Below are 26567 nucleotides of genomic sequence, written 5' to 3' on the forward strand. Positions count from 1 at the left end.
TGCTTGAAAATGAATAAATATTTGATAAACATAATTTTTTTGATTCTGAAATACAGGATGAGAGTAACTATAGACATGGAATTCATGTACTAAATTTGAAGTTTAACAGGATCAAAAAGGAGCACATTTATGTAATACATTGTACTAGGAGATCTATCGGGGTGACAAAATGCAGTAGAGTCCTGTGAAAATGTCAGTGTATAGAGCAATAGTGACTAAATACTGGCCATCGAGTCCTGGCTGTATTGATGCTATCCCATGGTGACCACGCCTCCTCCTTTTCTCATGTCTTCACCACTCGTCTTAGAAGAAAACACGGGATTACACTTAATGTGATCCAGGAGAAACTCCTTCCCAGCAAATCCTCTTTCCTCAAACAAGTAATGTTTACCCAATTATCATATAAGTTAAAGTTAAATTATTGGGACAGAATCTGAACATATTTTGAGGACCAGCATTCAGTTCACTGCAGAGATGCAGTATGGTTGGTCCATGGAAATGTTACCCATCCATTGATCCAAGGAAGAACACTTGGTTAACTATTTCTAGAATCAGGTCCAGGTGCAACACCTGAATTTCCTGCTATCAGTTGTTGACCTGAAAGAGAATGAAGCCTAGGAAAAGACCACCTCATGGAGAGTGATGAAAGTTGTACATTCTTTGGGTACATTCCATACCTCAGAAGTCTCTGTAAGGAAGGATAATTCTCTTTACTATCAGAGCATACTCATCTTAGACTTCCTTTTTTTAAAAAAAATTAGGACTGAAGAAAACTTCATTGGTGGGTTTCAACCATTTCACAGTGATCTCAAACCACTGAGATCATCTAATTATGTTGAGCTTGTAGAAGATGATAATCAACATTCTATTTTTGCCTCTGAAAAGGTCTCAGAATTGTTTTGTCGGCTGGGAATAGCCACCGCTTTGCTTCACAGTAGGACTAAAATTAGGAGTTAATGCACACAACCCCAAGCACATGATCACGTGGGGTCTCTTCTCTAGATATGATCCCAGCTCTGATTTAGCATCTACCTGGCCCTTCTCCTCAAACTTGCTTTTTTCTTAGAGGGCAACAATATAATATATTCACTAAAACTAGAACCCCTTCTGCAGGTACTCTTTCTATGAGAGCTGACCAATTTCTTCTGTGAAACAAGTTATGTTCAGATGATTAAAATTCTGCATCTAACTTCACAAAATGAGACAGAGAGAAAAGCCAGGGCTCAAGTCAAGTTAAAATGTACCTGGTTATTAAGTTACCTTATCATGTTAAAAGAATGTAGTGAGAAAAGTCAGATATTCTGGAAATCAGGAACCTTGTCATTGTGACTTCTTTTACAAACCAACAAATGACGTGTCAGAGAAGAGAAACAGTCCTTCTGACGAGCTTCCTCAAGGCCTGCTTTATGTCCCTGTTCCTCAGGCTGTAGATAAAGGGGTTCAGCATCTGAGGGACCACAGAGTACATCACAGAAGCCACTGCAGTCTTCCTAGGGGCGTCAGTCACCCCAAACCTGTCCCATAGAACAAGGAGACAACTGACAGGTGAAACCCACAGGTGAAAAAGGCTTTATGCTTTCCTTCCAATGATGGCATTCTCAAGACAGAGGACACAATGTGAACGTAAGAGAAAATTATCCCAGAGAGTGGAATACCAACAAATATGCAAGGTGGAGCATGTATCCAGATGTTATTAATGAGGGTGTCAGAACAGGTCAGCTTGATGACCTGCGTGAGTTCACAGAAGTGGGGCATCTCCAGGCTGTGCAGAAGGACAGACACAGCACCATCAGACAGTGCAACAGGGCATCCACCATGCTGATGGTGATACCAGAAACAGCAGGACACACAGCCAGGGGTTCATGATGACTGTGTACCTAAGGGGAGGACAAATGGCCATGTAGCAGTCATAGACCATCACTGTAGGGAGACAATTTTCCATGTCAACGAAAACTAAGACAAAACAGACCTGTGATGAGGCTGCACATCACGTTGGGAGCATCTGGTAAAGCAAACGGCAGGAGGCTAAAAAGGAAGAAGGTGTGGCATCCCTCTCTCCCCTTCAAGAGCACAGGTAAGTGACCCAACTTCTTCCAACTAGGTTCCACCTCTTAAATCATGACACCAAGAAAGCATCAGAGTCTGGGGACCAAGCCTTTAATACATTGGCCATTGAGCACATTTCAGACCCAAATTATAGCAGCTGGGGACTCTGAGGAGATGGGTCCTAGGAAATGTCTACCTCGTGTAGAACTCAATGAAGCACTAATCCCTGACACTATGCGTTCCCTCTATCTCAACTCATTGCAATGAACAGTAGTTCTCTTCATGGTCTCACCTTATTAGAGTGAGGGTCTCATTTTCCTATGACAACAGAATCTTATGTCAACAGAAGGTCAACTCACAGATAAAGTCCAAAATCTCAAATATCTCAAAACTGTGTAATTTTTGTAAATAATGAAACTGAGTAGGGAGGCTGGTAACACTACATCAGAAAGACACAGTTTTCCAGGGCAAACCTCACTTGTTATTTAATGGAGTATTTAATGTCAGTTTTTGTCCTCACTGTAGGTCTACATGTGGGATGACGCCCACCTGGCCCTGACCATGAGCTCAGGTCAGGAAGCTAGTCTGCAGACGCTCACACAGCCTTCTGTAACCCGCCCTTGACCCACCCACTGGTCCAGCACTCTTTCTTCTGAAACTGATCCTCAGCAATTACTAACATTGAACCACAGACTCGGACTCTGCTTCCATAATGGCACAGCAACAAAATGGAACCTTGAGATGGAAATCATTTGACAAAATCACATGTGAACAAAATCAGTCAGGTTTAAAGTACAAGTGGAATGAACTTACACATCACATTATCTAGTCGTGGTGGAAGAACGCAGTAACAGAAGCATCAGGCATTCTGGCTCACAGTATTCCTGTCCCTTTAACACATTCTCTAGTCCTAAGCCCAAAGTCACAGCAAAGGTATCCCAGTGAAGAGCTGACCCAGGGCTCCCTTCATTTCTCTGTTCCTCAAGCTGTAGATGAAGGGGTTCAGCATTTGAGGGACCACATTGTACATCACTGAAGCCACTGCATTCTTAATGGAAGAGTCACTTACTGCAGAGCTGCAATAAACTCCAAAACCTGTCCCATAGAATAAGGACACAACCGAGAGGTGAGACCCGCAGGTGGAAAAGGCTTTAGATCTTCCACTCCCTGATGGCATTCTCAAGATAGAGGAGACAATTTGAACATAAGAAAAAATAATCCCTGAGAGAGGGACACCAAAAAATATAATACCCACTGAATATTTCAGGAGGTTATTGACCAGAGTATCAGAGCAGGAGAGCCCAATGACCTGAACGAGTTCACAGAAGAAGTGGGGGATCTCCAGGTCTGTGCAGAAGGACAGCCGCAGCACCATGAGGGTGTGAAGTAGACCATACAAAATGCTGATGAGCAGGGAGACCAGAACCAGCAGGACACAGAGGCACGGGTTCATGATGACCATGTACCTCAGCGGGTAACAAATGGCCACATAGCGGTCATAGGCCATCACGGCAAGGACACAGTTTTCTAAACCACTGAAAATCAAGACAAAGCACAGTTGGGAGAGGCAACCTGTGTATGAGATGCCCTGAGTGTGTGTTTGGATGTTCACCAGCATCTTGGGGATCGTGGTTGTACCCATACAGATGTCAGTGAGGGACAGGTTGGAGAGGAAGAAGTACATGGGGGTGTGGAGGTGGGAGTCATTGCTGACGGCCAGGATGATGAGCAGATTTCCCAGGATGATGACCAGGTACATGGACAGGAACAGGCTGAAGACGAGGAGCTGCAGGGCTGGATCCTCTGTCAGTCCCAGGAGAAGGAATTCTGAAATGGCTGTTTGGTTTATGGGTTCCATGTTAGATATGAATCTTATGGAAAAGATGAGTAAGAATAAAGGGAATACCTCCTGGAGAAGCAGAAATGGTATCACCTGGTGAATGGTAGAACACTCTCCATGCCACTCTGGAGAGAATGTTTGAAAAGACCTGAGGATGAGGAGCAGTGGTCTATGTTTTATCACACAGTGTACATGAATTCGATATTTCTAAGTTTTTTTGATTTTTTTAAAACAGTGCCTTAAAAGTAAAGAAAAAATTCTGATTTCCATTGTGAACCTACATGGATATTCTGATCTTTCCTTTGGCCTCTTTCTGCTTCCATTTCTCTTCCATCTTCCCCTCTAATACCTACATTCATAAGTAACCTTTTTTGCACATGTGTCAAGTGCTTAGACTGTAAGAACCATAAGACATGGTTGTTCCTTCAGAATTAGTCCATGCATTGAATCAAAAAGAAAGATGAGGACAAACATCGAATCTATCTTCTAGAACCACAGTCCCTAACTTGGGCATGCCTCAGAATCATTCAAACAGCTCACCAAACAGCTCACCAAATTACAGATGAGTTAGTTCATGCTTCAGCCTCAGGGGCCGGTGAGGACATGTACAAAGTACATAGAACATTTGGCAGGGACAAGGACAGGGTCACACTCCAGTCATCTGCAAAAATGACTCTCTTAACTAGTCTGTCTAGTGCCCCTGGACAGTACAAGATTAGCTCCAAACTGTTCCCATGGGTCTCACGATTTTTCTTTAGAATCATAGCTGTTTCTTGTTGAAAAAAGACCAAGCATCCTTTCCTTTCAAGGTGTGTCCTGTTGTACACAGGGTTAATTTTAGCAGGTGGAGGATGTCCAACCAGGTGGACAGGAGCAAAGATGAGACAATGTCCCCTTCAAGCGTGCAGCTCATGAGATTCTCCATTGGAAACACAAGCAGTGTGTTCTAGCAATAAATTCTAAGAGAAGTGGTACATTTTGATGCATTCTCTATCTCTCCTAAGAGAACTTCTTCCCTGAAGGAGCTGGGTAATGTATCACTATCTAAAACAAGAGAGCAAACAATAATAGCTAAATGACAAATGAAATTCAGAGGCACCTATGAAGACAGACGGAAATAAAAACATTTGCCCTTCAAACGACAGAGACTTACAACATAACAGACTTGTTATATATTCCACTACATTTTTACAACTTAATTTACTTTTACATTCTTTAACTGACAGGTGTCCTGGTTACTACGTGTATTCATGACTACATATATAATATAAAGCCATGTGCAGTGGACACGCCCACATTCAAGATGGCACTCCTGAGAAGGGAAAAAGATGAAATGGGGGGTTGGGGGACCAAGGTGGTGAATTTGATATGCTTCTTAATTTATTATTTCATTTTTAAAAAGATCTGAAAGGATAGAACATAATGTTAACATTGGATTTTTGTGAAAAAAAGGAGATGAGTGGCCATGTTTGCAGTGGTGTTAATTGAACTCTCTCTGCAATTCCAATTCAAAATATTTGGCAGATCTGGAAAGCAAACCATAAGGACTAGAAAGCTTCTTGTTGAGCCCCTCTGTGTCTACACCTCAGAGCCTAGAGCCCTCATAGTCCTGCTAGAGGGATAGAACAAAAGCTCTCTGTACATTAAAGCACCAAGAACCAGCAAAGGGAATAATTGCTATGGGCTAAACTCTCTATTCTTAGAACTCAAATGTTGAAATATTAATTCCCATTTAGAGAAGATGTGACTGTATTTGGAGATAATGCATTGAAACAATCAGTTCACACAAAGTCACAGGGTGTCCCTAATCCAATATGACTGCTGTCCTCCCAAGAGATTAGGACACAGACACACACACAGAGAAGTCCACGTGAAGACACAGGGAGAAGACAGTCAGCTACCAGGTGAGGAGAGAGGCCTCGGGAGGAGCCAACCGTGCTGACACCCTGATCTTCATACTTCTAGTCTCCAGACTGTGAGAAAATAAATCTCTCTCGTTCATCCACCCAGTCTGGGGCATTTTCTTATGGCAGCCCTCACAAACTGGTACACTGACAAAAACCCACCTACCACACAAAAATAAAAAATAAAAAAGTGAAAATATTTTGAAAGAACCATCACCAAGAAGTGACAGATTTTGCTTTGGAGGAAAATGTTCCTGCAGCTGTCCAGAGAGAGCAAGTGCCCAGCAGAATGGGCACTGCTTGGATATTGGTGAAGAGAATGTTTCAGGAAGCTGGAGTCAGGCAGCAGCCTCCCGGGGACCTGCTTCTCCTCATCCTCTGCCTGCATGCTCCTCATTGCTTCCCTGGGAGGAAAGTGGAGCAAAACACCTGCCCTAGTGTCCAAAGCCTTCAGGGACAGTGAGCTCCTGGGTGACTTCCCTGAGAAGGACCCAGCACCTCACCTGCATGTGGAGACAGAAACGTGTCCTCAGGATGGAAGATACACTCTGAGCCTGTGGGCTCCAGATCAGGGAGGACCATCATTGGGAGAAGGCACAGCTGCTGCCTCCTGATTCCCATGGCTTCTGAGCGAGGTTTTCACCGCTGACACCTGCAGTCTCAGTGTCCCTCAGGACTCAATATCCACAGCTCCTCATTATACCAGAAATGTTACTATTATTTTGATCCCAGGAGTGAATGTCCTTAAAGACCAAGTCTGTTGAAGAGAGGAAATCAGGATGGCTGATTTTCTGACCCACGAGGCCAGGCATACATCATCCAGTTTTCTCCAATGATTCTGCTCACCTCCATTTCACATACCTTGAATACCAAACACATTGAATTTTATGATGAATATCCACCTCCCATTTTACATATCCCCATCCATTTCATCTTATCAGGAAGCGTAATTAAATTTTAGGTGTGAAATATAATTTCCATATACATAGGCACACACAATAGAATTGTAAATAGGTCTAAGATGTTGCAAAATTGCATAAAAAGATATCTATTCTTAAGTGTATTAATTCTTCTTAAACCTTAATTTTTGTTCTGCTTATTTTGTACAGAAGATTCTCATCTGGTTTTGTTTGATACTTCTGGCTGCATTAAAAAGGACTATTGTTTCCTAATTATCATTTATGAATACTTTTCCAATTCAGTCCCAATATTTTCAATGGGTAGTTTTCTTCACCTTTGGGGACTGTAAGCTGAAAGTATGGTTCTATCCATTAAACTCAGGTGTGAATTCATTCATAATATCACTACAAAGCCAAGTTGCATGCAAATTGTTTTATTAGGTCACTGTAAGATGGATGCCCAATTCAGACAAGATTAATACGCTGAGGTAATAAACCAAAGTACCCTGCCTCCTAAAAATTATTAAAATGACTTCAGAAAATAAAATCCAGCAAGGAATGAAAAGGGATAATGGATTCTTTCAAGTTTGGTTTTGCTCCAGGAATGCAAGTTTGGTTCGTTCTCTACAGAATCACATCAGTCATCACTGAACCCTTTTCAGTTCTGCTCAAACATCAGCCTCTCAATGAAGCTTCCCCTACGCCATCACTTTACAAAAAGTACAATACTTTAATATGTTCTTATCCTACTTCCTGATGCATTAGTCAGCATCTAACAGACTATAATTTTCTTGGGCTATTGGGGAAATATATTAGGGTGTGTACATGAATTCTATTCCTATGGAAGAAACAGGATGCAATCAAGATTAGGAAAGGGATAAACCAATGAAATTAACACATTTGCTGGTAAATAGATAGAACTGAAGATTATGATGCTAAGTGAAGTAAGCCAGACTCACAAAGTCAAGGGTCAAATGTTTTCTCCAACATGAAGAAGCTAGTCTAAACTTTGATGGATGGGGATAGAGAGACCAAGAGAGGGAAGAAATGCAGGGAAGAATGACATCAAAATGAAAGAATGATCAAGGGAATAGAAGAGAATTTAGGGGAGGAAGAAGGGATAGGATAACAGGAAAACAGCTTTCCAATGTATATGTATGAATATATTATAGTGAATTTCACCATTATGTATATCCACAGGTACTATTTTTTTCCCAAAGTAAATAAATAGAAATATAAAAGTAGAGGAAAGGAAATAGGGGGAGGAGAAATGGAAGGGTAAGGGAAAGTACAGGGGACTTAATTGCAGAAAACTCTACTATGTGCATTTATAATTATGTCAAAATAAATTATAATGATATGTATAGCTATTATGAACCAATGGAATTTTTATAAAATCTATACAATAAAAATTCTATAATAATAACAATGAAAGGGAGAAATTGAACTGTGACATTCTCTCAGTGTCAGTGCCCACTGGAATTATGGAGATGAGAGGTACCTTCTGAAGTTTCCCAACTTGTGGCAAATGGGCCAGGCCTTTAATGTTTCATTGATTAGTCATTGGTTGCAGAACTTGGGTGCAGTCTCTCTCTTCTACTGAGGCAGTCCAAGAACTGGGCTGCCAATGAACGGCTGTCTGCCAGGTGCACTCCCAGGGTGGGGCAGTAATTCCCTCCCCCTGACAGCAGATCCTGGTGTATATTAGTGTCCATGTCACCTGCCAGCTCTTGCCTTCATAGATGAATGAACTCTCCCTGAGAACAAGGATTTGTACCAAGTTTTGTTATGTCCTCAGTGTCCAGAATAGGACCTGGCTATATTATGATTTTTTTGTGGATGAATGAATGAATAATAAAAATAACTTCTAGGAAAATAATTATTCTCAGTACTTCTGGAATTCAATCAGCACATCACATTGTCCTCTCCACACATATCTCTCTGGGATTGATTTTTTTCTATTCATGGGTGAGTATATTTATCAATCAGCTGGAATTGCTCTCACAAAATATCTTGGACTAGGTGACTTAAACCACAAACATTTATTATCACAGTTGTGGAAAACTCACTAGAACTACTCTAAGGAGGAAGTTTGCAAACTTGTATTCAATAAACCCACCCGCAAATAAAACCATCTTACATTTCTACCAGGAAACATGAAAGAGAATATTGACTCAACTCTATCCACAACAGCAGAAAAGTGACTGTCTAAATTTCATCATTAACATTATTTTTATTGTTACTACATATCACATAAAATTACAAAACCATCTCCAGTCACTGAGATGATTTTATTATGTGGATTTTATAAATAATGAAACTAAGCATGACCTTATAATGAAAATGAATGGACTAAACCCCAAATATGATGAACTCTCAGAAATGCAATGATGAAAATGGCAACAAAGACCCAGAAATCATTCATGACCTTGAAACTATAGCAAAGTCAAAAAGCAAATGGATATAACCAATTCTACAGGCAGATAAATATGGGTGATACTAATGCACTGAGTTTATACAAAAGCAGCCTTTTGATTTCCCAATTACCCAACTCAGGCTCTGCTAGATGGAATCAAAGAAAGGAGGTTAAAGTTAGAGACTGAATTATTTTGGAAACACTGCAGAACTGTTTAAAACTCACAGATGCAGCCTATATAAAAGGAGCCCTGGATTCCCCAGCACTTAGAAAAACTCTGGCTCCACTAATGAAATTTCTCTTTACCTCTGTAAGTATTGTAAGAATGCATGAAATTACATGAAGGCCCAGACACATAATCTGGAAAAGATCATTTTCTATAAACCTTCACTTCCAAATAAGTAATACTCACCCACTTGCCATATAGGTCTATATGCAAGAATAAGAGGCTTTAGCAAAAGGAAGCATCATTTTGGAGGCCACCATTCACTGAGGACACAGATGTCTTCTGTGTGACTCCATAGAGAAAGCTGTTACCAAAACACAGAGGGACGGGCACTCATCTTTCTGGCTCTGGCCCCATGTCCAGGCACAGCATCCGCATTTGCGCAACCACCTGGAGACTCTGAGGAGCACGTGTCCTGGCAGGAGGTCACCTCATGTAGGGCTCAGTGAAGCCCAAATGCCTGAAACTACACATTTCTACTTCTGAATTCTTGGTAAGGAACAATAATTCCCTCCATTGTCTAGGTTTATCAGAGTTTCGTTTTCTTTGTAAAATGACAGCTTCCCCAAATTACAAAACCATCTCAAGTCACTGAGATAATCTTATTATGTGGATTTTATAAATAACGTGGATTTTATAAATAATGAAACTAAGCATGACCTTATAATGATGCGCTTTTTTAGGGAATGCCTCAGTAATTATGTAATTGAGTATGAATGTGCGGTTCTCTTGCCTCACATTTGATCTACCTGTGAGATACAATGTATGTAGCCCTCCCGACCCATGAGATCAGGTTGAAGACAGTCTCCAGATATGATCTTGACTTGTGCAAACCTTTCCATGCCCTGTCTACCTTCTACGACTCTCTGTCCTCCGAGACTGCTCCATAAAATATCACAAAAGTAAAAGAAATTACCCAACTCAGGCTCTGCTGGGTGGAATCAAAGAAATGATGTTGAAGTTAAGAGACTGAATTATTTTGGAAACACTGCAGAACTGTTCAAAATCCAAAGACAAGTTTGAAGTCCAAGTAGAAATGCACTTAGCTGTCATCTATCCTCCCAACCATATGATAACGGGAAACAGACTCTGCATCCCACCACGGGGCGCTTCATTATTTCCCAAAACACTCGTGTCTTCCAGCTTGCCTTTTTCTAAGTGTGTGCCACACAGAATCGGAAAAGTCCACAGCTCCAAGAAAGGGAAATGTGTTCAGACAATTGAAATCTTCTTCATAAAAGAAAATTCAGGTTTCGAGGCAGTTTAAAGTACATATGGTCAGGATTTTGTCTCATTATTTTAAAAAACTGTATTGATGGAGGAGAGAGGCATTCTGGTTCACCAGAAATTCTGTCACTTTGATTTACACTACAAACCTATATCCAAAGCAAGGACCCATCACAGAAAAGAAGCCATCCTACCCATGAGCTTCCTCAAGGCCTCTTTCACGTCCTTGTTCCTCAGGCTGTAGATAAAGGGGTTCATCATCTGAGGGACCACAGAGTACATCACTGAAGCCACTGCAATCTTCCTGGGAGAGGCAGTCACTGCAGAGCTAAAGTACACCCCCAAACCTGTCCCATAGAACAGGGAGACAACACACAGGTGAGACCCACAGGTGGAAAAGGCTTTGTGTTTTCCTCCTGATGATGGCATCCTCAAGACAGAGGACACAATGTGAACGTAAGAGAAAATGATTCCAGAGAGGGGAACTCCAAGAAATAGGAAAGATGCAGCATAGATCAGGATGTTATCAATGAGGGTTTGGGTACAGGAGAGCTTGAGGACCTGAGCAAGCTCACAGAAGAACTGGGGGATTTCCATGTCTGAGCAGAAGGACAGCCGCAGCACCATCAGAGTGTGGAACAGGGAATCCATGGTACTGATGAACGCAGAGAGCAGAACCATCAGGACACAGAGGCGAGGGTTCATGATGGCTGTGTACCTCAGGGGGTAGCAGATGGCCACATAGCGGTCATAGGCCATCATTGCAAGGAGGAAATTTTCCAAGACTACAAAAAGGATGACAGAGCAGGCCTGGGCGAGGCAGCCTGTGTAGGTGATGCTCCGATCCTGTCTTTGGATGTTCACCAGCATCTTTGGGATTGTGCTTGAGCTCAAACAGATGTCATTAAAGGAAAGAGCAGAGAGGAAGAAGTACATGGGGGTGTAGAGGTGGGGGTCAGAGCTGACAGCCAGGATGATGAGCAGGTTCCCCAGGATGGTGACCAGGTACATGGTCAGGAACAGGCTGAAGATGAGGGGCTGCAGGGCTGGGTCATCTGTCAGTCCCAGGAGAAGGAATTCTGAAACAGCTGTGTGGTTTGCTGGTTCCATGTACTTAATGAATCTGATAGAAAAGATGTGTGAAAAGATAATAAATTTTATGGACAGCAGCAGCCCTTGGGAAGATGACAGAAATGCAGATGCTTGGTTCACTCCAAACTTACTACTGGTACCCTCCAGGGATAAGGAATAGCAGCAAGCTCTCTGGGTGGTTTATTCATGTTGAATTTTGCAAACCAATTAAAAAAAGCTTTCCAGTGGGCAATTTGAATTCAAGTGATTGTTCAGGTGTATCCCTCTGAAAATGTTTCCCTCCACATCTCTTTACTCATTCCTCTTTTTTCTGTCCACACCCTCTATCAAAATAAAATTTACTGAATACACACTGTTTCTGTGCTAAGTATAGAGATGAAACAAAGTAGAAGGTGTCAGGTTTCAAAATCATTTCATGACAGTAAAAATTAAAAAGTGAGAATGGAATTTTGAAATCCTTCTAAAGCAAAGATTCTCTGGCTTTGTCTTGCTTCAGATCATCTAAAGATATTTCCAAACCGAGGATGTGTTAATTCTCAACTATCATCTCCATTTACACACGAGGACACTTAGGTAAGGTGAGGTTATATCATGGATATGAGATCCCCGGTGCATGCTGGTCAAAACTGGGTTGGAACTCAGATACTCTGACTGCCTAGTTGATTCTTGAGTCACTGCCAGCAAAGCCTCAGAACTAGCATGCCTCCATGATCACTCAGTTCTCATGATTCTCCTTGGACATTTTAATGACTTCTTCCTTACCAAAGCCTTTGGTCTTTCCCTTGCTTTCAAAGTAGCGATTGCTACCAGTGAAATTAATTAGAGCAGGTGGATAGTATCTGAGTGAATATCAGAAAATGTTGCCTCCATATTTGAAGCCCTGAAGACTCCCCATAGAAACACCCATTGTCTCCTTTAGCAATTGATTCTAAGGGAAGTTGGGGGACTCTGTCTTTGAGATCCTCTGTCTCATTAAGGGAGTTGTGGCCTTAATTCTATAGGTGTCACGTCATTTTTAGAGAAAAAGTGAAATGCATAGACATGTAAGAAAACAGACAAAAATAAAATACATTCCCTGATATTCAGAAATCAGAAGCTTGCAAGATAACACACACTTGTTCATGGACATTGTCATGGTACTACCAGGAATGTCCCTGTAGAGCAATGTCTCTGCCTTCAGGATGTGAAGAAAACTGGGCATGTCAGCACTTACCACTTGGTGCAATATTGCAGTCACACACTCCAAATGTTACTGAGGCTCTAGAATGTCCTTTGTGAGGAGCAACCGACATCAACTTTGTGGACAGCCTGGATGTTCTACCTGTAGGTACCTGTGTGCTGGAAACTGGATCAGGGAGGTGTTCATTACTTGATTGTGCTCATTATTTCCAGTGCATAAATATATCTAACCATTATTTGTACTCCTCACATGTCCATTATTTTTTTTTTCAATTTTACTACAATGAAGCTAGAAGGACAATAGTGGGTACAGTTCATGATGAGGAAAGACTAAAAGGAAAGCACCCAAATGCTGCTTGTCTTAGGGGACCCTCACGCTGACATTTCCTCTTGGTTTCTTTTTATTGTGAACAATCACAAATGGTGTTTATTCATTCCTCAGAAAGAGCCAGGTGTGGTGGTGCATGCCTGTCATCCCAGTGACTTGGGAAGCTGAGGCAGGAGGATCACAGGTTCTAAGCTAGCCTCAGCAACATAGCAAGGCCCTAAGCAACTCAGTGAGATCCTGGGTTAAATCTCCAGTACAAAACAAACAAACAAAACAGAAAAGAAGGCGAATGGTAAATGAAAATATCAGGGAATTATTTAATATTCTAAAACTCCCTCTGGGAATTGTCAGATTAAAAAATAAGGAAACACCAATGAGACCAATATTCATTTGGCACTGGAATATGTTTAAATACATAGGTATTAAGATGAAGTAAATACTAAATGAATTGAAACATGGATCACTCTCCCAAAGCATTAAGAGACTTCACATACCTGTTTGGCTTATGTATGAATGTCGTTCAGCATCTCACCTGGCTATCGAAGATGGAAGATGTGTCCACAGGAAGTGAGGACACACTGAATGACTCAGTGGTACCTGGTCAGGAAGGTTCATCTCCGGGAGGAGGCTCAGGTGCTGCTTCCTGGCTGGGGCAGAGCTGCTGAGTGGGGTGCCCCACCCTGACTCCTATAGTCTCTGTGTCCCAGGGGCTCAATATCCCGAGCTCCTCATTAAAGCAGCTACTTGACTATCATTCTGATCCCAAGGGTGCGGGGTCCTTGAAGACCAACTCTGCAGGAGTGAGGGATTCAGGGTGCTGATTCCTGACCCCTGAGGCCCTGTTTGCCCCACTCAGCCCTCAGCACTGTCTCTGCTCAGCTCATTGCCCCGCCCCTACTCACACAGCAGGTGGCCTCACTCTAAAGAATTACAGTCCTCCTTTAAACTACAAAGGAAACCATCACATTTTAATCAATGATTTCAGCATGCCTGATTCAGTTTTAGGTGTAAAGCTACTTCCGGTAACAAGGGGATATACTTAACACACGTGTGAATCATTATGAAATATTTGTTGAACTATTTTTTCTCATACTTTACAAAGATTCTAATATACTCTCTTTTATCACTGCTGACTATCAAAATGTAGACAGAGCTGTTATTTTCTGCATGGAGTATAAGTAGCACCATTACAATTCCATCATGACATTTTCGATACATTTTTTGTATTAGGTAACCTTGAAATTATGTTTTTTTGAAAAATTGATACTTCATGACAAAATCAGTGAGACTGAGTGCTACAGAGATGTTCCAGTCACTCAGTACACTGGGCTAGATTTCATCCATCACTTAATCAGCGCAGGTGGCATTCCAGGTGAGTGTTCATTTTAAACTCTTTTACGTTTAAAGGCTTTAGCATTGCATATGTTGACTGATTCATTTGTAATGTATAAATTCTTTATTTTGGGAAAAGACCCTTTTAATTTTTCAATTTATTTTTTAAATTTATTTTTCTCAAATTTTCATTGCTGCATTACAATTATATGTAACAGCGGGGTTGTTGTTCCATATTTCTTCATGCACACAAGGTAACGACTTAAGTTGGTCAATGTCATGCCCTACTACCGCCCCTGTCTATCCCCGCCTCCCTTCTCTAGGGCTTTCCCTCTACTCTGCTGGTCTCCTTTTTATGGAAAAATTCCTGGTCTTTCCAAGAATTGACTCGGGCAGAGGCAGTTGGGTTCAGATTACTTAGCCCACTTTCAGATCCTATCAGTGGAATGAACCAGGAGGATTTCCAGAACTCTTTTAAGTCAAAAAAAAAAAGATGATTTCTTGAGACTGCTATCTATGTGTACATCCATATCCACTGTAAGTGATATAGTTTGCCTCTTTTTCCAGCTTTTGTGCTCTTATTGCTTTTATTGTCCAGTTTTAGTTCTTCCAGAAAAGTACTAAATGATGATAATGGATGTGCTTCTTTTTTTTCCTTGATTTTAGTAGGATCTCTTTTTAAAAAAAATTATTTTGTTTTAACTAGTTATGCCTGACAGTGGAGTGCATTTATGCACTTTGATACATCCTCCATAGATGGTGTATAATTTCTCATTTTTCTGATGGTACATGTTATAGAATCACATTGGTCATGCAGTCATATATGTACATAAGGTAACCATGTCTGTGTCATTCTACCAGTAGGATCTCTTTTAATGCTTTGCTGGTGAGACTGACTAGCTAGTGTCTAATACATCATGTTTAGAAGTTATGAAAATAAAACCTTAAATTTGTCATTATTTGAGGTTACATAACCATTTACCTAGGAAAAATCAGAATTAACCCCCAATCTGTTAGAACTGATAAAAGAATATAGAAAGCTTGCCAGATAAGAGAACAACCTACAAACAGGAATCATCTGAAATCTATGAGAAGATAGCATCATAGTGATTTTCCTCACCATGATAAACTTCTTCACTTTTAAAAAGAGAAATAATAGTTAAATTCTACAAAGACATATATGGGACTATAAGTAAGGTTCATGTATATTTTACTATGCATTTTTAAAGTTAGTATCAGTCATAGGTGGTCAACATCATATCGTTTTCTTTTTTGATATATTAATACAAGGAAACACATTGAAATTTCCTTACATGCTTGGAATATCATTGTTCCCATCATAATTTTAAGTGTATTTCCTGATTATATTTCCTTAGAATATTCTCAGGTAGATTCATAAATGAGGATAATATGCATGTTCCAGTGGGGCTTCTCCAGGTCTGAGCAGAAGGACAGCTGTAGCACCATCAGACTATGCAGCAGGGCGTCCACAGTGCTGATGGACAAGGAGACCAGAACCAGCAGGACACATAGGCAGGGGTTCATAATGGCTGTGTATCTCAAGGGGTGACAAATGGCCACATAGCGGTCATAGGCCATTACTGCAAGGAGAAAATTTTCCATGAGTTTAAAAAATTATGATAAAGCCAACCTGGGTGAAGCAGCATACATGGGTGATGGTCTGATCCTGCATTTGGATGTTGACCAGCATCTGTGGGGTGGTGCATGTTGTATAGCCAATGTCAGTGCAGGAGAGGCTGCAGAGGAAGAAGTACATGGGGGTGTGGAGGTGGGGGTCAGAGCTGATGGCCAGGATGATGAGCAGGTCCCAAGCACTGTGACCAGGTACATGGACAGGAACAGTCCAAAGAGGATTCGTTGCAGGGTTGGGTCATCTATCAGTCCCAGGAGAAGAATTTTTGAGAAAACAGACATGTTTCTAGCTTTCAAGTAGTTGAATAATCTGACGGATAAGATACAGTTAAAAAATAATAACATGAATGGACGGCAGCAGCAACATCAGTGAAGGTGTAAAAAAATGTAAAGATTTAGCCCCCCTCCAGAGTTATGGGCGATAAATTCTGGAGATGAGGACCAGCCCTCCAGATGGTTTTGATATAAGCTGAACATTGAGAAACAGTTCATTAAAAACAAACACTTCATCATCTGTATCATGAGCTCTCACGGGTATCCAAGTAGTTCCTTCTCCTTTCTCATTTGCTCCCTTCTGCTCAGCCTTCCTTTCCCCTGGAATCCCTTTATACAAGCCACTCTGGACTGGGTACCAATTCTTTCTCATGAATTGTGCTCAATGTTGAGAATAAAGAAAAGGATAAGGCTTTCAGACAGAATTGCCCATGCCTTCAAATAAACAAAAAGATGATAATGACTTCATTAGCTCCGTCTACTTGATCCGTGGTTCACAAAGTCTGGAGTCTCTCAAAATCATCTGAAGACCTTGCCAGATCTACCCGTGAATACTCCTAGGTAAGGTGAGGCTGTGTCTTGGATGTGTGACACCCAGTGAGTGCCTTCAAGGACTGGGACAAACTCAGAATATCTCCCTGAGGAGCTAGATCTTGACCAGGCTCTGCCAATGACTCTGGGTGGCAGGAAGCAGCATTCCTGATGATCATTCCAACCTCACAATTTACCTTTGTCCTTTTAACATCTACTTCCTGAGCAAAGCGTAAAGACAGTCCCTGGCCTTCAAGGGTTTTTGACTTCTCCCCCATGAAATTAGTGGGTGGCATGGATCCAGGTGGACACAAGGAAATGTTGCCTCTAGGCCTGGAGCTCAGAAGACTGACCCGTGGAACAGCGAGTCATTCTCCTTTAGCATTAATTCTAAGAGGAGCTGTGGAACTCCATCCATGGGATTCTGTGTCATCCCAAGGGAATTCTTCCCTTAAGGTAATAGGAACATAGGATTTTTAAAATAGAGCAACTAAATGAGAGAAAGACTGATGTGCACAACTCCTAAGAAAACAGAAGAGCACAGTGGCATACCCTGTAATCCCAGCGTCTCAGGAGACCGAGGCAGAAGGACCACAAGTTCAAAGTCAGCCTCAGCACCTTAGTGAGGCCCTAAGTTCCTTAATGAGAGCCTATCTCTAAATAAAATATGAAAAAAAGAAAGAAAACAGATGAAAATAAATGATAAAAATAAATTTCTGATTCTATGTTCTTCAGAAAACAGAGACCTCATAACACAGAATTATTACATATCTATGAGATACATATAATTGGTGTGCTACCAGGAATGTCCCTGTAGACCAGTGGTCTCTCTACAGGGTGAAACAAGATTGTTATAATTAGACATAATATTGGGCTCATACATTCTAATCTATGCTCCAGAACACACTTTGTGAAGGGAAAACATCTTCACTGTAAGAGAAGACCCGGTGTTCTCCATGTTCAATGGCCATGCTAATTAGCTGGATCGTGCTAACCATTTTGAAGTATATTTGTATATGGGATCCCAACACTGTACATCTGAAATATATGTTTTTCATTAAGTTATGCATGAATACGCTGAAAAAATTGGAGGATGATGTTAAATGAATATAACTAAAGCTGTCAGCTCAGTGTACGGCATGTGGGACCCTAACATATTTCCTAGTGGGCTATTTTTTTCTGTCATAAATATTTATTCCTGACACCTCCCATTCCTCAGAAAAAACAAGGTGTAGGGACAGATGAGGAAAGAAGTATGAGAACATAGTTGATAAATGCACATGTCAGGGAAGTATTTATTTGCGGAACTCCCCTCTGGGAATGCTGGTCATGGAGAAAAGTGAGTGAAGAAACATTAATAATTCCAATATTCTTTTGGCAGGATTATATCCTGAAACATATGAAACTGAGTTAAGTAATAAAAGAATTACATATATGAATCTCACCAAATCTTGTGTCCAGTGTGTTAACAAAGGGACTTCATGTTACATGGTTGGCTTCAAGAGGAACCATGTTCAACGCCTCATCTGTGTATTGGTGGTGGAAGGTACATACCAAAGAAGTGCAGACAGACTGACTGAGTCCACAGGTCCTGGTCAGGAAGGGTCATGTCTCTAGGAGGAGGCTCCAGTGATGCTTCTCCACTGGGCAGGGCTGTGGAGTGGGGTGGCCACAAGCCTACTCTCTGCAGTCTCCCCACCCCTGGGGCTCAATATGCAAGCTCCTTGTTAAACTAGCAATTTCACTACCATTCTGATCCCTGGGGTGCATATCCTTAAAGACCAAGGAAACAGAAGGGAGGCTTTCAGGCTGGCTTGTCCCCTGGCCCCAGAAGCCAGGTGCAGATCACCCAGTTCTCTGCACTGATTCTCCCTCCCTCCATTTATTGTAGCCTGTGAACACAACACAAAGCATTTTCTAATAAATTGGAAACTTCTGCTTTAGCTTTAAAGAAGTGTCTCTATCTATTCATGATATCTGGAAGCCTGATTTGCTTTTAGGTGTGAAAATATACACGGAGTATAAACGACACGACTACAAATATAGCTGAGAGGTTTTAAAATACAAAAATAGGCTTCTATTATTGTCATTGATGATACTTGAGCCTTAATGTTTTTTCTCACAATCTTTTTTATATTTTTACAGCTGCATTATAGTTAGTTACACAATATTGGGGTTCATGTTCACATAATTATACACACATCTGCGACACTTCACTCCCCAGTACTTCTCTTCCCCTGTCTCCTCTCTCCTCCTGCTCGACTTCCTCCATTCTAATGATCATTCCGTCTGTTATTTTTAATTTGTGCTTTATAGATTACATAAAGTGAAGCTCACTGTGATATATTCCTATTGCACATAGTATAATTTGGTCCATGTCATTCTGAAGCCCCTGCTTTCTCTCTCCCTCCTCCTCCATCTCCATCACCTTCCTCTGCTTCACTGGTCCCTCTTCTATTTTCTTGGGGTTCCCCCACCTTTTTCTTTACTTTGCTCTAGCTCCCCCACATTAGAGTAAGCATTCCACCCTTGACCTTCTCAGTCTGGCTGATCTCACTTAGCACGATGTTCTCGGGTTCCATCCGTTGACCAGCAAGTGTCATAATTTCATTCTTCTTTATGGTGGAGTCCAACTCCCCTGTGTATATGTACCACACTTTCTTTATCTGTCCATCTGTTGAGGGGCACTAGCACATTCTCATCTATTTCTTTAATCATAGCTGTGTCATCACGGTTCACTTTTCTTCACATAAGGAAGCTGTGAACTGAGATTACGGTCCTTCAATTTAAAATGGGGTGTTAATTCAAATACAAACTCAGCACAAGTCAGCAGTAGGCAGATGCGTCCATACACTCAGTGGAATTGGCTGGATCTCAAGCATGTTCTACTAGGCAGAGACGGAGTTCCATGTTAGTGTTCATTTAAAACCTTTCATATTTCAGGACAGCAGTATTTCCCTAAGCTTATCAACTTGTTTTATCACTTGTTTCCTGTTTCTACATGAATTTAAAATTTTGAAGATACATTATTTGCGTTGGGTGCAACGGCACACACCTGTAATCCCAGAGGTTTGGGAGACTAAGGCAGGAGGATTGTGAGTTCAAAGCCAGCCTCAGCAAATGAGTGGAACCCTAGGCAACTCAATGAGACCCTGTGTCTAAATAAAATATTTTTACAAAAGGGTATGGGGATGTGGCTCAGTGATTAATTGCCCCTGGTTTCAATTCCCAGTACAAAAAAAAAAGATACATATTTGATGTTTATGACAAGATGGACTTGTAATATTATTTTTCCTCATTCCAATTCCATTCACTTAAAAAAGAATGAATAATAAGCCAATTGTGGTGGTGCATGCCTCTAATCCCAGTGGCTTGGGAGGCTGAGGCAGGAGGATTGCAAGTTCAAATCCAGCCTCAGCCACTTAGCGAAGGATGGTGAGTAGAGAAATCTCCTTTGAGGAGTTGTGTTACAAAGAGAGGAGAGACTTCAGCTGGAGCAGAATGAGAGTTTGAGATCTCTTTGTTTATTTTTAGGGGAAGTTCATATGCATTTGGAGTAAGGATGTCAGGCTTCACTGATCTCTGAGAAGTACTAGATTAGGAAAACTGAAGCGTCACTGAAAACTTTCACCTGAGTTGAGACACAGGTACACTCAGCTCTCAAGGTCTCTAGTTCGCTGTCCTCGTAGGACCTGTCCACCAAGGGGCAGCGTCCAGACAGCACCCACACTCTGGGTCAGAGGACTTGCTTCCAAAACCTTAGGACTCATGACTACTATTTTGGTCAGACATTATTTTCAGTAATTTCTTGAAGATCAAGTCTCTATGAGTTCAGGTGACAGGTTTCACATTTTTTTTCCAAAACAGAGGAATAAGAGGAAAGATAAATATGCAGAGAATTGAAAATCTGAAGAAATAATGATATTTGTAACTGCATCCTAGACCAGCTCTTAGGAGGTCGAAAGCAGAGTCTCCCAGGACGGGAGTCCAGGCAGCTGATGCAGCTGGGAGAGGACAAGGGGGAGGAAGACTGCCCAGCACTTAGACCTCGACACAAAACAGGCCTCCAGCAGGATGTGCCTCGACACCTCCACAACCTTCACCTCCAGGAACTTGAAATAGCTCATAGGCACCAGCTGCTGAGCCTGGTAGTCACTTGCTGCCTGTGAGACCCTCGCTAGGTGGTATTTGGTTGAGGGATTCCTGACCTTTCCCAGCATGGTGTTGGCTGATCCCACATCCTGAGCTACATGGACACGCTTCCTTCTGCGTGGATCCTAGTCCTCTGTCCCCAGGCATCACTGCAGTCAAAGCTAAAACACAACCTCAGGAAAACTATTGCCTTTCCTCTCAAAAACAAACTATAAAAGATAGTTTCTATAGTTATATACAGTAATATAGACATCTGAAGGTACATGTAAAGAGTGTCTATTTACACATATTAATATAGGCACATATTTATAACTATAATTTATATTTATTAATATAGATAATTAATGCAAGAGATAAAGTGAGTGATAATTCTGTAAATATGCCATTAAAATACAACTTTTTAATAAAGGCAAATTCCAGTGTAACTCACTAAAATTTTTAATTGATTCTTTTCAGTTATATATAACATTAGGATACATTTTGACATAATCACAAAAACATAGAATATAATTTTCTCTAATTCAGTTCCCAACATTTCCTCCTTTGCCCACCTTGCCCTCTGCTCCGTTCCCTCTTCTCTACTAATTTTTTCTGCAAGTTATTTATAGTTTTATTTTATCGGTGTCTTGTAGACAAATTTGATCTTGCTGAAACTTGAAACTGATTTTTCATTTTACAAAGAGCAATTTCTCAAAGGGTCAACACTCCGTCCTACTGTTACAGACGTCAACTTTCTTAACAAGACCCCTGAAGTTCAAGAAATAAAACCACAAATGAGTAAGTGGGATGCTATCAAATTTAAAAGCTCTTCACAGCAAAGGAAATGATTGGGAATGCAAAGAGAGAGCCTGCAGAATGGGAGAAGATCTTTGCCATCTGCTTCTCTGCCAAGGGATTAATATCCAGAACATATAAAGAACTCAAAAAACATAACACTAAAAGAAAAAAATTAACTCAATGAGTAATCAGGCAAACAAACTAAACAGATTTTTCAAAAGAAGAAACACAAATAGCAACACATATAAGAAAAAATGTTCAAAATCTCTAGCAATCAAGAAAATGTTAATCAATACTATATTGAGATTTCATCCCATTCACTCCTGTCAGATTGGCAATAATCAAATATACAAATAATAATAAATAAATGCTGGTGATGATGTGGGGGAAAGGATACTCTAATACATTTTTTAAGGGAATGCAAGTTAGTACAACCACTTTGGATGCAGTATGGGGATTCTTCAAGAGATTAGAAATGGCACCATGTGACCCAGCTATCCCACTCCTCAATAATCATCCAAAGTAATTAAAATCAGCATGCTATATTAATGGGTGCATACCAATGTTTATAGCAGCACAATACACAATAGCCAAGTTGTGGAACCAGCCAAGATGCCAATCAATAGGCGAATGGATTTTTAAACGGTGGTATATACACACAACGGAGTTCTACTCAGCCATTAAGAAGAGATTCTGTTATTTTCTGATAAATGGATGGAACTAGAGAACATCAAATAAGTGAAGTCAGCCACTCAGAAAGTCAAGGGTCAAATGCTTTCTCTTACTTGTGGAATTTAAAGAAAAAAAGGAATAAGAAGGAGGATCTCACAAAAATAGAAGAGAGATCAATAGACTAGAAGTGGGGGACCAAGAACTAGAGAATGAATTTGACCAAATTATACTAAGTGAATGTATGAATATGCCACGATGCATTTCAAGTTTATATATAAAATAATGCATCAATTAAAAATAACGTTAGGATACATTTTGACATAATCAAAAAATATGGAATATAATATGTATGATATATCACAGTGCATAAATGCATTCTACTATCACGTATAACTAATTAAAACAAATTAAATGGAAGATGAATAGAGTAGAGGGGGGCAGTCAGAGGAGGTCAGAGGAAGGAGGGCAGGGAAGGCTGTAGTATTGGGGATTGAAATGGATAAAACTATGTAATATGCATTCGTGATTATGTCAAAATGAACCCTGCTATTTGAATAACTATAAATCACTAAAAATAAAAATAAATAAGTAAATAAATGAAAAATGAAAGAAAAAAATGGGCTAAGAAAATTTCATGTATATACAGAATGGAGTTTAAGTCAGCAATACAGAAGAAGAAATTGTCTCATTGCAAGAAAATGTCAGGAACTTTGTTAGGTGAAATAAGCCAGACACAGAAAGGCAAGGGTCATGTGTTTTCCTCCACATGTGGACACTATCAAGAAAAAAGCATAAAAAGGAACTTTATGATAAATAGTGTTAGATTAGGTAAAGGGAAGTGAAGGGAGAGGAGAGGAGGGGATGTGGATAGGGAAGACAGTAGAATGAAACTATTTGTGTGTATGTGGCTGCATGACCAATGTGATTCTGCAACATGTACACTAGAAAAATGATAAATTATATCTCATCTATGTATGATCTACCACAGTGCATAAATGCATTCTACTGTCACATATAACTAATTTAAAAAATTAAAAATTTAATTAAAAAAAGAAACTACTTGAAAATAGAAAGGAAACCCGCAGAACCGAGAAAGAGGATTGGAGGAGGGAGAAGGGAAGGGGAAGGGCAGATCCTGGGGAATGAAACTGATCACATGTTCTCTGTGTGTCAAATGTATCACAGTGAATCCCACTGGTATATCTTGTCATAATGCAGCAGTTTTAAAAGACAGACAAACATATTAGAGAGTCAAAAAAGACAAACAGACATACAGAACCATAATTTCACCTCACAATCCCCTAATATGAAGAAAAGCATAATAAAACAAAAATGAAACTAAATAATGCAATTTATGATGGAATTGCAAATGGTGTTCTTAAAACCATGCATGGGGAGAGACAGCCTGTTGATGTTTTTCACCATTAGCAATGATCAATGAAAATATATTGGAATATTTGTAAAATATAGGGTAGAAAAATTACAGTTCATCAAATATTCAATGAAGGTCAAGAAGAAACACCCTGAGCATTTGCATTTTTACCATGTGATAGTTTGGATATTGGTCCAACAAAAGCCAGTTTGTTAAAGGATTGTTCTTCACACTGTGGTGCTCTTGGGAGGTGGTGGGACCATTCAGAGGTGGGGTATAGCAGAAGGTAGTTAGGTCTCTCTCTCTCTCTCTCTCTCTCTCTCTCTCTCTCTCTCTCTCTCTCTCTCTCTCTCTCTCTCTTCCTGGTGGCCTCCTCTGTTTCACATTCCCTCCATGATGTCCTGCATGATCCCAGGCTCAAAGTAACAGGAGAAATGACAATAAAATAAAACCTTTGAAATGAGATAAAATAAACCTTTCCTCATTTTAGACTGATTTATCTGAAGTTTTGGATAACCCATAAAGGCTGATAACACAATATCTAATATAATATTTATCAGCATGCAGTTATTATTATCCATGCAGTTATATACATAAATTATCCATGCAGTTATATACAGTATATTTCTTCACATCTGAAATGGAATAAGGCTTCCTGAAATCGTTATTAGAGATGTCTTTTTACTGAAGAGGAGCCCAGGAATTCATTAGAGAGATGCCGTGTGCTGTGTGAGCAGGGCTCAGGCAACGCTGCTGAGCAGAGGGGTGCAGAGAACTTCCGTAAGTGTGACGGTAGCTGAAGGATTTCATATGTGAGCTTATCAGACTGAGGAAGATCTCTCCTATTTCTGTTTTTCTGAGGGGTGTTTGTTTGGGGATTTTGTTTATTTCAGACAGGTATGGATGTTGGATTAGTTTTTAAATTTTTTTGTAGATATGAAATACTTAAGGATATATTTGAAAAACATGTGAAAGGTTTGTACCCTGATAGCTATAAAAACTGTTGGAGAACATTAAAGAAAGTCTAAAAATAAGGACACATATAATAAATGCACAGATTGGAAGACTCAGCTTTGTCAAATGTCAATTGCCCTAAATTGATAAGTACATTCAGTGAAATTGCAATGAAAATCTCAGCAGGGTTTATGGTAGAAGTTTTAAGTTGAAAAGGAAGTAAGGTTTTCAAGATCACTACATAGTGAGCAGAGATAATGAGGGCATATACTGACAAATTAAACCCTGTTAAAACTAGATAGGGGTAAGTATCTACAAATACTATCACATACAACCAAGCAATCCACTTGCCATTCTACATAGCAATATATACCTTATATATGTGATAATAATAATATGTATAATATATACAATAATATATAATTCTTTATGATATTGCATAAAGAACTCCTTTGAATGAGATATTAAGCAGAACATTGGAAATATCATAGACATCTATCTCACAAGAAAAGAAAATAAATAGACCTTAATGTATACAAGAATTCTCAGCCACAGAATAAGAAAAATGTAAATTAATTGAATGCTATTTTAGACCCATTAGACTGTCAGGGTAAAGGAATGCTTCAGGGAGGATGTGGATCACCAGGAATTTTCAAGTGTGGGGTAAACAGATTTAAGCTCTTAAAACTTTTTGGAACTAACCCAAATTGAAAAGCTCCTCTTTTAGATCTGATAATTTTACCCCAATAACAAAATTATCTTTTAATTCCTTCAAAGGACATAGAGGAGAATGTTAAATAAGCTTTATTATAAAAGAAAAAAAAGTCACCGAAACTTCATCAATGCCAGAAATGCTCCATATTTTAATCTCATCACACATAATATGCAACTACAGAGCATTGAAAATATATGAATCACTGCCACACCCAACAGCATGACTGATTCTGAAGCAAAATCACAGGACTAACAAGAAGTCATGGAATTCACGTATTAAATCTGAACTTCAATAGTAGTTAATTTATTTAATAAGAGGGATACCTAAAGGACTGATTTTTACAAATCCATAAGAGTCTAGTAATCGACAGCTCTGTGGGGCCTAAGTGATCAAATACTGGCATCAATAGTGACTCCATCCATCCAACTCCCACCTCTGGTCACAGTGCCTCCTGTGTGCTGTGTGTCCTCTGCTCTGCTATAGGGAAACACAGGATTGCATTTACAGCCTGTCCACAGAATCAGGTAAAATCTCCTGCTCTATAAGCAAGTAACAGTCACCATTTATCCCACATATATTGCATGTTAACAGGACAGGATCTGGAGATATTCTGAGGGCCGTTATTCAGTCCACTTCAAGGATACAATGTGGCTGACCCATGATCCATGACTTCCTAGTTAAGTCACCAGGAGCAGACTCTCAGAGTGTCACCTCAGGCATCCCGTCCAGATGTGACATCGCCCATGCAGTTATGGCCTGGGGACAGGAACAGAACAAGTGCTAGGATGAGGCCACTTCATGGGGATCTGAATGAAGCTCCACATCTGTCCCAGTACATTCCCAGACTCTGAGGATCTAGGAATGGAAGGTGACTCTCTTCATTGGTAGAGCTGTCATATGCATGGTATTCTTTTCTTATTAGCAAAGAAATCATCTTCATTTAAATGTTCTACTACGTCACAGTCATCTCAAACCACTG

The 26567-nt window shown here is 40.2% G+C and overlaps 2 protein-coding genes and 1 pseudogene across 2 annotated transcripts; all 3 read right to left on the reverse strand.

Moving 5' to 3' along the window:
* Window positions 1-1357: 1357 nt before the first annotated feature.
* On the reverse strand, window positions 1358-1942 carry LOC124092280 (olfactory receptor 7G2-like; annotated as a pseudogene).
* Window positions 1943-2968: 1026 nt separating this feature from the next.
* On the reverse strand, window positions 2969-3925 carry LOC124092281 (olfactory receptor 7G2-like). Its single transcript, XM_046443741.1, has one exon. It carries the CDS (start codon window positions 3902-3904, stop codon window positions 2969-2971), a length of 936 nt encoding a protein of 311 aa, XP_046299697.1. The 5' UTR covers window positions 3905-3925.
* Window positions 3926-10729: 6804 nt separating this feature from the next.
* LOC124092229 (olfactory receptor 7G2-like) lies at window positions 10730-11689 on the reverse strand. The gene has a single exon (XM_046443699.1). The coding sequence runs from the start codon at window positions 11666-11668 to the stop codon at window positions 10730-10732; it is 939 nt and encodes a 312-aa protein (XP_046299655.1). The 5' UTR covers window positions 11669-11689.
* Window positions 11690-26567: the final 14878 nt, after the last annotated feature.

The sequence above is a fragment of the Marmota monax genome, unplaced genomic scaffold, assembly GCF_021218885.2.
Source record: "Marmota monax isolate L192 unplaced genomic scaffold, Marmota_monax_Labrador192_F-V1.1 WCK01_AAM20220418_F8-fsc00102, whole genome shotgun sequence".
Taxonomy (NCBI): Eukaryota; Metazoa; Chordata; class Mammalia; order Rodentia; family Sciuridae; genus Marmota; species Marmota monax.